General features: G+C 42.8%; 1 protein-coding gene across 4 annotated transcripts in view; it reads left to right on the plus strand.

Moving 5' to 3' along the window:
- The window catches only part of UST (uronyl 2-sulfotransferase), a 143,133-nt gene extending 130,805 nt beyond the window's left edge, over window positions 1-12,328 (plus strand). For 2 of the 4 annotated variants that reach the window (XM_015858142.3, XM_015858145.3), the window contains 3 exons: window positions 4,319-4,598; window positions 10,566-10,625; window positions 11,130-12,328. In XM_015858142.3, coding sequence (XP_015713628.1) covers window positions 4,319-4,598; window positions 10,566-10,625; window positions 11,130-11,136 — 347 coding nt within the window. In that variant the 3' untranslated portion in view covers window positions 11,137-12,328. Of the gene's footprint in view, window positions 1-4,318; window positions 7,494-10,565; window positions 10,626-11,129 lie in introns of those variants that run through there. The other 2 variants (XM_015858144.3, XM_085543471.1) reach the window with 1 other exon arrangement.
- Window positions 12,329-13,701: the final 1,373 nt, after the last annotated feature.

Raw genomic sequence — 13,701 nt, forward strand, 5'->3', positions numbered from 1 at the left:
ATACTGGCAAGTTAGCTGAGGTGTCCCATGCAGCTGGAAATCTACATTGTTGCATCCACAGCTTTGAACTGGTAGAAACAAAAGTGTGGTACTGTGAAAAGTTTGGAAAAGAGAAGCTGGAAACCGCTTGATAAATACTTCCTGGCTGGAGAAGAGACCTCAGAGAGTGGTAGCTGTTTAAAAAGTACAGAGAGAGAGAGATATATTTGTGTTTCTGAATGTGCTGTAAGGCAAGTGTTTCGTAATAGTGAAATAATGCCTTTAAAAGCTTAAGTAGTATTTCAGAGCACTGTTGGATATGTATCACTGTTACACTGTCCAGTTCACAGCCAGGCCAGTGCGGTGTTTACCTCTACAGCATGTTCTCAGCAAATGTTACTTGCATACTACAGGAAGATGTTTCTTTTGTTATTTTCAGCCTTACTGATCCAGAGTATTTTTTTACATTTATTGCTAATGTTTTCCTTTCCCCCTTTCCTTGTTGTCATTTGGTGCCACACCTCCTTGCTATTTCCATCCATCAGCATTTGTAGTTGATTACGTGCCTTTCAGAATGCCACCGTGAGCTGTTCCTGGGTAATTTCTTTTTTGGCTTCCCTCCATTTTCTCTGCTAGGTTATCATGCTGTGAGCTTCCTATGGTTTGTCTGTGTTAATATTAATAATGAAATCGTATTAGGTTAAGAGTGATGTTATTCTTCCCTCTGGTTTCCTTATTCAGAGAAGTGGTAATAAAGTAGAAAGTGAACTGCTGTAACTGTCTCATCTAGTTCAGACTGTCACTGACAGCCATGATTTTGCAGTGTCTGCACTAATTGCAGCCTGGTGTATTTGCTCCCAAGATACCTGTTTGATAAGCACGACATCAGTTTTGCCTAGAACTGTAGGTCTCTGAAGTTCTGGGTGTTCTTGCTACCAGAAATCTCTCTGCTCAGAGGCACTTGTCCGTATCTGACAATTAAGAGGTGTGCATGAGATTTCCTTCCAACTCTCTGGAATTGAGTTGTCTTCTGTCATGACAGAAACACAGTAATTTAAGATGTAAATGCTAAAACAAAGCAAATATTACTTGTGAGCCTAGCATAACTGTCTTCAATACACACACAAACGTTTAATCTTTATCTACATGTTAAATCTTATGCCTTATTTTGTTAATGTGGGTAAGTGAGAAGGAATTTAACTTCTATTTCCAGTCCCCAGTGCATAAGGCAATAAGAAGGTTAATAAGTGGGAGCCAGAGTATTTCAGACAGGGCTAGTAGATGCTGTAAGTCGAGTCACCACTTACTTTTTCACAGGCTTTGTTTTTCAATACCTCATCTCATCTAGTGACTACAAGAAGCCCTGGTGCTGAGCAGTGCAATCCAGCCATGGTGTACAGCCTGGCTGCTCTGCCCATCTTTCACTCTGTTGGAAAGGCAGCCTGCAAGTGAGAAAGCAGCATTTCCTCTGCTCTCTCAAAAACATCCTTTCCCTGATGTCCTTTAGGAGTCCAAATGAAAAGTTCAAGTTTGAGAAACTAGTGAACTGGGCCTGAATTTTTTTTTTTGGCTGAGCTACAGTTACATAATTTGAGGGGATATAATTTCTAGCACAGCCATCAGAGTCCCATTTTAGTGCCTCACCAATACTTGGAGTGGCACGGCAGGCAGAGGCCCTAACTGGTCTGTACATCATGTCTAACCGCAGCAATGTACCTTTATTTCCATTGACAACCGTGGAGCAATAGGTATGCGTTGCAGCTCAACAGAGTGCAACTGAGATGTGGGGCCTCCCTGCCTGGCTGCAGGAAATGAGCTTACTCTATCTTTGACAGCCATCGTGTTCGCACGGCCCTCGGGCAGCAGGCCTTGGGGCAGGGCTTTCCGCCTTTGCCTTTGGGTGGGAGAGCACTACTGCATTCACACACAGCTCAGGAGCACCTCTGTATCATGGTATGGCAGAAGGCATAGCTCAAAGCCTCTCTTTTGAGGTAATCTTTAGGATCGTTTTGTCTAAATATGGCAATCTAGGGTTTTTCAAGCCAAAGAATGTAAAAAAGTCCTCAGTTTCCTATGGCTTGGATTACTGCAGTGAATAACACAGATTTGTAAATTCAAAGGGAAAAAAAAACAAGTGAGAGTTGAGAAAGTAGCAGTAAATGTTCATCACCTGGTAACCCAGAAGTATTTAATTTTCTTCATCCATATCTGCGTATCAGTTTAGTCTTCACCACATTAATGCGAGGCTTGAGCAGGCTGTACTGGGAGGTTCGGTTGCTGTGTGGTGAATTCTTTTTAGTAATTCAAAAGAATGCCAAAAAAAAACCCCACCGCTTAAAAAATAATAAGAAGAATAACCCTAAAAAGTGAATAGTGTTGTTTGCTGCCCTCCATATGGTTAGCGATCTCAAAGGTCATAAAGTGGGGTCCTTCGGTGGGACAGCTCAGTTTATGTAGTGTATGCAGATTGTTATTTTGGCTTTAGGCCAAATCTGCATCGTTTTTCCATCGTGCTTACACAATGAGGAGAGGTGTTAGGGCGATTTCAAGGGGCAGTTCTGTGATTTCATTCATATTTGTATTAGGGAACATTTCAAGAGCATTTAAGATTAGAAACCAATCTAAATGTGTTTTTAAAAAAAAAAAAAAAAGTGAAGTTGGCTTGTTTGATCAACGTGCTGAGCCTGAGGCCAGGCACAGTCCCTTCTGACAAGCAGCGTTTTGCAGGACTGCAGTTGCTGATAGTTACACTGAGAGGCAACTGAGAGGTTAGTCCTGCCCGTGCTGGTCACCCCCCACAAAAACAACCCAGCACCTTTCACCTTGTCATCATTGGCAGCACTCCTGAGCCAAACACAAGTGCCTCTCTCTGCTGGAGGGAACAGCCACCAAAGGGAGCCGGGGCCTTCAGAAGTGGCTTTTCCCAGTTAGAGTCCTGGAGGGACCATATAAATAAAGAGCTTTTTCCAGCGATGTAAAAGGAGTTTTCTGTAACAGAAATAACCTACGTAAAATAAAAATGCAGTTGGCAAGTGGTGTGAAGACTTAGACTTAATAAATGAAATATTTAGTAGTGTATATTTGCTGCTGAGTTTATAAAGAAAACCAGACTGCAGTGCTGGTGGAAGCTGCCAACCAAGCATCAGAATAAGGAATTTCTTGAAGTGCTACATCATCATAAGATGGCTCAGGCCTTCTCACCCAAGTAGTACAGCAATCCTTCCTTTGAGCATGTTTGTCTAAGGCCCGTCAACAACAACTTGAACAGTTAATTAATAATTTTAGAAGATGAGATGCTTTTTAGTCTATTCAATCTATGGGTTTGGGTGGTGTAGAAAAGAATAAGCTTTTGAGGGGTGCTGTCTTCTGTAGTATTACTAAATGAATGGCTTTCTGTTATTTTCCTTCAGTTTTTTTCTTTACTCTGGAGCAGGAAAATGTGTGAACATTGTCTGTGTGTTTATAGGCATGGACACCCTAAAGCTATATGAACATTAATCTTATATAATGGAGACAAAGAATTTCATGTTCAAAAAACCATTCTCTACCTTTTCATTGTATTTTTCCTGTGTAACCTGTAATTTCTGTCTGGAGATCATCAGTGCTGTGTTCACTAGGTGGACATCTTGCATTGCCTGTTGAAGTAAATAGCTCTGCCTTTGCTTAAAGGCAAGAATTGCTCAACAACTAAAACCTTGGTGTGTTAGCAGCACTGTTTTTTTTTTAATCACAAATCCAATAACATAGCACCATATCAGCTCCTCTGAAGAAGGAGGAGCTCCCTCTGAAGCTGAGGGGAGGCTTCATGGCAGCCTGCAGCTCCCTGTGAAGGGAGCAGAGGTGCAGCGCTGAGCTCTGCTCTGTGTGACAATAACAGGGCCTGAGCGAACAGCATGGAGCTGTGACAGGGGAGAGGCAGCTGGGGATGAGGGAAAGGTTTTGCACCAGAGGATGGTGAGCATGGAACAGGCTGCCCAGAGCAGTGGGCATGGTCCCAAGTGCTGAACTTGAAGGAGAGCTTGGACACTGCTCTCAGGCATAGTTTGATTTTGGGTGATGCTATGTGGATCCCATGATCCTTGCGGGTCCCTTCCAGTGCAGGATATTGAGTGAGTCTCTGATTCTGTCTGCAGTTCCAAATGCTATGTGTGAACTAGCCATATTTAAACGTCTAAGCCTAACTTCAAATCAATAAAAATATTTACATTACGAAGGAGGCGGATTGAGGTCATGTGTACTAGTAATGCAGTACGGCCGTGCCTTAATGTTAACCAGAGAAAAAAAGTTTACGTGTGGTCTCATTAATCAGTACCTGCTATGTTGCTTGTTTTCTTTACAGAACATAGGAAACTTGGCAATCTGACTGTGACAGTGAAAAAGACCGTCCCCTCTCCAGAAGCAATACAGATCCTCTACCAACGTATGAGATATGAATATGAGTTTTATTACTATGTCAAAGAACAGTTCCACCTCTTAAAGCGCAAGTTTGGACTGAAGTCTCATATTAGGAAACCACGTCCCAGACCTGAGTTCTTCATTCCTTCTCCCCTGGAAACAGAGGAACCGATAGACGATGAGGAAGAAGATGATGAAAAGTGGCTAGAGGATATCTATAAAAGGTGATGGATGGAAGAACTAACCTTTCTCTTCTGGTGACCCCTCAAGCTTTCTTAAGATTTTTTAATTATTATTAAAAGTAATTCTTCAAGAAACTGAGTTAATGCACAGCAGCATTTAAAACAGAACAAAACACGATGTTCCCACGTGCAATGGGAAGATACCAGGTTTTGTGGGTTCGATGTTAATAATACTATGTTGGCTCCATAGGTATCTTGCTGTAGGGTATTTCAAGAGAGAATTATCTGTTGTCTATCACAAAATAACTTTTGGAGTACACCACAGTCTTCTGGGCATCCACAAAACATGAAATACATCGTGCTGTATTGCAAAGTGGATTTTACAGATCCTAATCTCTCTCTTTCTCCAGAAGCAAGTCGTCGTTGCATAATACCGTGGCATTAACTACTAGAAATGAGAAGGCAGTGAGCCATTTGGGAAGGGTGCCTCTCTGCCCCAAGAGCACTGGTATTCATTCCAGTGATGCAGTCAGAGCTTTTGCCATGTGCTCACATCTCGGGATAACAGGCTCAAAACTGGGTTAGACAATGGCTTCTGAATTTCTCAGTGTGGGAGGAGTGAGTCTACTGTTCTGGCAAATTAATGTGAGTGGACAAAAGGCAAGTTACAGAAGCTAGATATTTTTTGTAAGTCCTTCTAATTCATACAGTAAAAAAAGTTACCAAGTCAGTGAATGGCAAGAATGAAGAATTTGAAGAGTTGGGACAGGTGATATAAACCATAGTTTTATTTCTTACAGCTAAGTACAATTCTATTAGATATTGAAGGAAAAGATGCAAGGCATGGTTTTTATGTTCAGGAAGAGTATTTGTCGATATTTAATTTTTATTATGGACCAGAAATCCAAAGAGGTATAGAAAAAAAAAAGTCACTCAGTGAAAAAAACTTAAAAGAGATGGAGCTCTTATTCAGTGTATAAGTGTTGTTTCTGTGGTCACAGAATTGAACTGTTCTTGTATGAAGCAGATCACAGCTGTCCCTACAGGCATCTGCTTTTGGGATGGCTAGAAGTAAAATTAATGGAAAGGATACGCGCAACCTCTCTAGTTGAAATACTTCAGAATTATAAAACAAAAAGAAGCAGCTTTATAAAATTGTCAGCTCAGTAATGCATTGTTGCGGGATGCACTGTGAAAGTCTGCCCTTGCTGGTGACTACAACTAGTACTACCAGACGGTAGGAAGTGGAGCGGTGGAGGCTGGGATCAGAAATGGGAGTTGATCCCACATTCAGTGTCTTTGAGATAGGTGTCCTGGGGCCCCTGGTGCTGGTAGCACAGAATTGACGTCAGTAGTGCTCAGGTTTCTTAATGAGGCCTTAGCCTTTTGCTCAGAGGAAGCTAACCAGTAGAAGATAACAGCAATAAGCTCCTGTTCCAGGGCACAGGAAAGCAGCTCCTTGCCAGGATGAGGCCAGTCAGTCACACATGAGGAGCCAGGCTGCTGTGTCTAACTCACTCGTATCTTCTCAAACATCTGCTAGGTCATTTTGGCTTCCTGTTCTACAGCTGCTCTACAGCAATGTGACTTCTGTCTGCAAGGTCACCCTTCGGTGTGAACTAAGAGGCAAAAGTTATCTTGTGATGGACAAGGCTTATAAACTCAGGCTAAGCTCACGTGTTTTTTTGAGAGTTTCCTCTGCCACAATCCTGCTGAGAGCCAATACCAATTATGACCTGTTTCCATCCCCAGTCAGTCTTTACTGTACCTACATACAGAGGGCAAAAATAAAGTGTGTAATCATTGGATTGGATGTTGTGTTGGGGGACGTGGTTTAGTGGGAGCTATTGGTAATAGGTGAACAGTTGGACTGGATGATCTTTTAGGTCTTTTCCAACCTTGGTGATTCTATGATTCTGTGTTAAGAAAAGGTGTTTATTTACAGCAAATGCTACAAAGAAAATTCTATTCTCATTCACATCCCAAACTAGTGGTAGAAATACGGTACCATAAGGGAGTACATTAAAGAAAGCTGAAAGTGGCATGGATAACAACTAACCTATTAGCTAAAATATGAATCTGCTGCATTTTATATTTTAAGTGGTTTCTATGAAATTACATTGAAAGAGTAATGATTAGTTTACACACTGTGGAATTGTTATATTTTGGAAAGAAAATTAATATTCTCACCTCTCAGAAGTTCCATTTGACACTTTTTGCCAACGCTGTAACGGAGTAATCAGTCACTTAACACATTCCTGCAAGTTCACTGCCGCTTACTGTTAAGTCTATTTTTATCTGTTTATTTAATGGCATCTTCAGCCATCACTACTTATAACCTAAATACAAAAACTGTTAAACAATTTACTTGCTAGGTTTTAATGTTGTTGTATTTTTCATAACAATTAACCTGGCCTCTCTTCCTTGAATGGTACTTGATAAATTTATCTGGCACACAGCATCTAAGATTCCTGGTCCTACAGCTTACTTGTCTGTCATTAAACGCATTTTACGTAATTGTTAAAGGTACGCGTGAAGCTGGTTAATCTTTGACTTATTTATTAAAACTTTTCGATACATTCCAAATTTTAAGTTGCTCAGGAAGAAATTGATTTAAAAGATTATATTTTGATCTGATTAATGTTTCTTATTCAAAGAAAAACATTGTTTTAAATGCTTCAGCCCACAACAGCTTTGTAGGAAGTGCCATGCATGTACGTGTAAATCTTTGTTGGGGGAAAAAGGTGGGTGCTTGGCATTTATGAAGATAAGAAAATATATGTGTATTTCAGCTTAGCTATAAATGAAAGTAAGTATGTTTTGGGATGAAATATTCCTTAACTTATTCACTACCATCTCCTGAAATATAAATAAGCCATATGACTCTATTTTTCAGTCCAGCAATGGTTAAAAATAAAACTTGTGCATTTCTTCTTAGCTCCATAGTCTGCTTGCTTACACTAGTTTCCTTGCCTGGGTGGACTGGCTGTGGGGACGTGTGGAATGGCACCTGATGGAACAGGACTTTATACAATGTAGTTTATTATCTAAAAGTTGGACTTTAGCAGTGAGGTTGGGGCCAGTTGTTCCTGGGTTATTTTCTGTGTCCCAGACTGTCCAGAGGTGTGAGATTGAAAGCAGAATTATTTTGCTCACCAGAGATATATGCAGTAAGTTCCCCAGAATCCCTTGTGTCATCTACTTCATGGCTGCTAAGTAAGAAAGTCTTATGTTGAAAGGAAAGAGCTTGGTTCCCATACAGCATGGTACTTGACATGGTATTTGGTGGCCAGGCTGAAATTCTCCAAAAATCCTAAGCAATGCTATAATGCAAGTGAATATCAGCCCACTTGCTCTAAAGAGAGAATCAAGCACTGGTAAAAAGCAGCATTCTGGAAAAAAAAAATAAATAAATAAAATTTAGTTTCAAGTTTCAATTGCAGTGACAAATAGTGCCTTTTTTTCTCCTGTTTAGTTTACTTCTCTTCCACGTGTATTGTTCTGATGGTGTATGGCAAAATCAGAGTATATAAAATGTTTTCTATTTATATGTGTAGAAGTACCTCAGGAGAACTCAACGTACGTGAATCTGCAGATATATTTGAGGTGTTTCCATTTGTAAGTCTTTACCACTGTGCCGTTCTAATGAATTGTTTGAGTGTCATAAAATGCAATGGTATGTAGTATCATCAAGACACAGAATTACCGATTTTCAACATTGGAGACCAGGACTGTGGGTATTAGCTTTTGAACTCCTCCTCCTGTCATATTTGATGCAATAAATAAATATATTTAATACAAAGGTACATTTTTTGACTAACAAAGGAAACCACACTGAATGCCAACTTGGATGTTCTTTATCAAACTAAAAAGCGTGGTCTGCCAAAGAATAGAACTCTCCACCTTATTACAAAAATAAAGCTATGTAATTCACAGTTACGGGTAATGGTGCTCTGATCTTTTCCTCTGTTTTAAGAAAGGGAACATCTGTGACATTAGACTATTGCCTAAAAAACAGCAGTAACATTTTTGAGAGCTAGAAGGCTGTAATACAATACCACCGCATTCTTTCTTTTTTATGATTAAGGAATCGGCTTTTATTGCAAAGATTTGATCAAACATACAAAACCTTGTTGATCTATCTGTTTGCATGAGCCAAGACCAGAAGTAGAAATGAGTGCTATGTAGAAGTATCTTGTCAGCAGACTTGAATGGAAAATGTCTTACCAAGGTTCAGAAGTGGCTGCTTACCACTGGTAGCATTACTGGGACCACTTGTGCTGTTACATCACAGCATCTCTGGGGAGTGTTTCCAGAATCAGTCTCTGTCTAGGTGCGCAGAAGTATGGTATGAAGTGCTCAGGAAGACAGCTCAGTGAGAAAGAGCCACCGGGGGAAAAAAAATGCAGTGTTAGAAGTAGGTGGAGGGAGTCTTATTTTGATGGTCAAAGGCTACATCTCAGTTTTCCTCAGCCAGCATAAACTAGCTGCTAATGTCTCTCTTGCAACCAAAAAATTCTCATAATTTTTCATCATTTTGTCCAGAAATTGCACTGCAGCATGAAATGAACTTCAAGGATAAGTTGAAAGCTTTTGGAAATAGGCGCATGCTATGGAAGCACGAGTGTGCCATAGTGGTTTGTGTTGTGGCAGTAGTGTGTGGGCCTGCACGTGTCAGGAGCCCTGGAGTGGGTTGGGAATGGGGGAGATTTTCTGCAAATAAGTATTTGGCCTTTTAGACACCATTAAATGGTAAGGTTTGACCAATGGTATATTTAGATGTGGATTTTGAGTATAAACATGTGGATTTCCTTTTCTGAGTGCATAAAGGAGGAATGCAAGTCTGCTTTTGCATTTAACTGATTGTAGTCGAAGTTAGCAGTCATCAATGGTAAGTAATAACACCAGTGTCAGCCAGGCATGGTAGGAGCGTGTTTTATCTTTCACCATCTTACAGTTCCCATCCTGGTACCCAATGGGCAGAAGGGAGAGTAGCAAAGAAACCTGATAGACTGTGGGAGAATCTGTGCTGTGAAAAGCAGAAATAGCAGTAGATGCAGGCAATGCTGTTCAGAGTTAAGAATAGCAGTCTGAACGCTAGGATGATATAGAGCATCCAGCTGAAGTGTCACACAGAATGCTCACTCTCCTTACATGTCTTGGGCTATCTGGAAAACTTGAGACCGTGACTTAAATTGAAATGCTTCTTCAGATGTGTTTTGTATTCAGATAGTGTTCCTTTGGCTTTTTCTATTTATTTCTGGATTGCTACCTTACCTAAAATTCTTGGCAGAGTATGAGCGCATAACCTGTGCTTGTATCTGATGCGCAGGAGCCAATCCAATACAAAGATTTCATCCTTCAACAAAACTCTTCAGGGTGCTGGTAAGCTGAGTGAAATGAACGTGCATCAGTGAAGGGGTGCCTCAAAGGAAAGCATTACTGCACTTTTCAAATGCCAGGACAGTACATGAGACTGTAGATAACGTCAGGGCTCATGGGAGTGCTGTCAGATAGCAAAGGGCAGTGGCATCTACCAGTTTTGAACTGGGATTTTTTTGATTTTTGACATTTGATTGCCTCCAGTTCAAATGCAGGAAAGATGCAGAGGCTGTTACAGTCTGTGCCAGATGCAAAAGTCCAGAGCATGGCTTTCCATGGCACATGGGGATTTCTCCGTTAGGAGCCTCCTGTCTAGCTTGTGTGGTGAGAAGGAGGGAAAGGAGATCAACTATATGATTGTTGTTCTCTTCATTTATTCCCAAAAGAAGAAAAGGCCCATAAGATCACACTAGAGAGATCTGCTGGAGAAGTGATAACAAGGCACCTATGCATCCATGAAAAGCAAGTCTTTCCTGTTTTACAGTCTCCATTTGTTTTGTGTTTGAACAAATGATATATCTTGTTGGTATAGTTCCCGAAGACTGTCTGTGTAAGGTATTTCTGCATGAACCATATGGTCCAAGCATCTTGGAAAATGATTAACATCTTTGTCCTTTTGATCCACAGTGGAGGTAAAGAAGTGCTGTTATCCCCATTTCATACACTGGGAATGGATACAGCCAGTGGGTAAGTGATATTCCCAACATTGCACAGGAAGGTTGTGAAGAAAACACTGATGATAATTTAGTCAAGTATCTTAGCCCTTGTACCTTCTTTCTGTCTAATGTTGGTCCTGGATTTCAGAAGGCAAAACAAGTATTTTTTAGTTTACTTATCTTTTTCCTAAAAATTGCAGAATTCTTAGTTAACAACCTAAATATGAAAGACTTTTCAGCTGTTAGGCAAATGCTTATGTCCTTTTGGGACAAGGGTTATTTCTAATCTTACATATTTTATTGCACAACAGATAGCTGCAGAAATGGCGTGGCTGTATGTTAGCTTTGTGTTTGGGAAAGGTGATCCTGTGGTGATAAGTAGAGATACGAGGATGAGTGGGTGGATGAAATCACATCTGGTGGAGTTAGTCATTTGTAAGGATATAGTAACTTCTCCTGAAAAGTCATCAAATCTGTTTGCGTATGTAGTCTAAATTGTTTTTTTTGTTTTTTTTTTTTCCTTTGTTTCCAACAGTGCTTAGAAGCCCAGAAGATGAAACAATGGCTTTCAGCCACCAGCACCAGCATGGAGTGAGACAACAGACCCCGCTCTGCTCCCCACACCGCTGGCTTGGTTTGGGGCACTGCAGGCCCGGCAGCCTCCAGGCAGGGTTCAGGTCATGTGCCTCCCTGCAGACAGGCTCAGCGCTTGTCCCTTGCCCAGCCTTGCTGCCTTGCCTCAGCAGTGAGCTCTATGGAAGTTTTCCATGTGTCTTCTGGGAGCACCTTCAGGATGAGTGAACAAACACGGATGTAATCCCCGCACCTCTGCAGAGTGCTTTGTGGAGCCGTGCTCTGACCTGTGGTACTGGGGCAAAGATGCTGAGGTGGAGCCCACTCTGGAGGTGTCACCTTGACCTCCGCTCCAGATCCAGTTTCTGCACTGCGTACTTTAGCCAGCCATGGCCTGCTTCTGTAGAAATAACTGAGGCTTAGCCATGTCAAATCTGTCCCCTCTGGCTTGGGGCAGGAGGATGAAATGTGCTGGCAGGTGAGAGCACCAGGGTGCAAACAGGTCTCAGCAGCACCAACCCTTAGATGAGAACACAGACAGTGTTAGCAACAGCCCTGGAGGCTGGTGTCTGGGGAGAGTGAGAGACTGGAGCCACTTTCTCAGTTGTAGCTATCTGGTGGGCATTTCTGCCAAATCTCCTTTGGACAGCTTTCAGTTGGAACTATCAGCACTGCTGTGGGAAAAACCTTTCTTCCCGCACTTTTTGGGATGGAAAGCTGGCAAGCGAGGCCCGGCAGCACCTCTATTTTAGGGAGGCTGGGGCACTGGGGAGGAGCAAGGCAGCATGGGGCCTGCTGCTTGGGGCTGAGCTCCAGGCTGCCCCTCACACAGGGCCACACTGATGGAGGACAGTGTGGCTCCTCGAGCATAAAACCAAGCTCCTCACAATGGGGTCTCTTGTCCAGAAATTCTGTTGTGAAAGCTGCCTGAATTCTCCACATAGCTGAAGCTTCCCAGCAGGTTTTGCCCCCAAGAGCGTGATGTGGCCCATCGGTGCTGGCTGGAAACCGGGCTTTCGAGTGGCTCCACAATCCCACCCTTGTCAGTCACGCCACTTTGGTCTGTGCATGGGGCTCTTTGTGATAAATCTTGCTGGAATTTGGAAACTGTTCAGCAAATTTGACCTCTGCTTTGTTTTATAAATATCACAGTGTCAAGCAGCATCGTGCATGCCTTATCACTCAAAAACTGGGAGAAGGGGATGGAATTATGATGTAGTCAGCTCTGATTTTCCAAAGCAATGTCTTTTGAGTCAAAGGAAAAGCTCTGGGCTTCTTGGAGTGAGAAGCAAATATCATCTCTGTCTGGGGGAAGGGGGCTCTTCTGTAGCCTCCTCTGACCCCACACATGCACGTACCATCATCACCCCAAAGGAACCTAAGGTGTTTTTGTGTGATGGCAGCCAGCTCCTGTGAGAAAGATGGTGTGAGAACTGCCCCTTTTCTCTGTTCTCACCACAGGAAGGAAAAAAGAGGCAGCAGCAAAACCTTGTCCAAGACCAGCTCTGATCAAAGCTAAGAACTTCAAACTGCTTTGCAAAACAGGCAGAAAAGTGTGAAGAAAAACCTACCGGATAATCCAGAAATTCTAGGGTGAGGATGAACAGGGAAAATGCATCTAGCTGCTGGTCAGTGTTTTTTTAGGAGAGCTGCATCCTTTGCTAAAGTGAACGAGGTCAGGCCCTTTCTTCCCTAAAAAAAAAATGCACGTGGTCCTGTGGTGTCCTCTCCCAGGCTGTGGTGTGGGTAAGTTGCAGTGTTGGTCACAGCACTGTCCCTCGTGCGGATAAGCACACAGAAGCACGGCAGCCTCAGGAGCCCTGTGCAGCTGGTGGCCCAGCCGGCTGCTGAATCGCTGTGTGGCCTGGCCTAATTGCTTAAAGCTTTTGTGCTGTGAGTGCTGGAGCAGAGTATTTATCTACTCTGCTAAACTTTATGGGAATTGGTGCTGTTTTTTAGAATTCCTGAATAACGTAGATCACAATAGCTGTGGCAGAGCCAGGCTTTGTGGGCTCAGATGTTTGTGATGGTTGTCTGATTCACAGGCAGCCTGCAAAACCAGGGCCTCTGATTCAAAGAGAGCAGAGCTTGCCCCTCTGCCTCCACTAGCCTCAGCAGCACATGCCCTGCACCCGCTGTGCCCCAGGCTTCCACCTCCCTTTTCCAGCACCTGGAAGGAGCCAAAAGATGCTTTGTTGTATTGGGGGGTTGGTTGCAGGCTAATCTATGGGAGCCTGGTGCTGAGGTTGAGACTACATGCCTTGATGTCTGGAGTGCTGCCAACACTTCCTCCCTCCCTCCCCTCCAGTTCAGAGTAGTTGAAACAGCCTCCTAAAGCAGAGGTGCCACCACACAGAGCATGGCAGGCTGGAGAACTCACATGGAACAGGAGTGGGCTAGAAGGCCTGTGTGTGGCCCTGTTGTTAGACGGGTGGGTATGGGGGGGAGGTGAAAATAGCAAGGCATAGAGGACAGATGCTCTCCATCCAGGTGCTAAAGGGGCTGGACAGCCACAAGCAGAGCTCACAGTAAGG

The sequence above is a fragment of the Coturnix japonica genome, chromosome 3 (genome assembly GCF_054131305.1).
Source record: "Coturnix japonica strain WE chromosome 3, WE-NBRP24, whole genome shotgun sequence".
NCBI classification, from domain to species: Eukaryota; Metazoa; Chordata; class Aves; order Galliformes; family Phasianidae; genus Coturnix; species Coturnix japonica.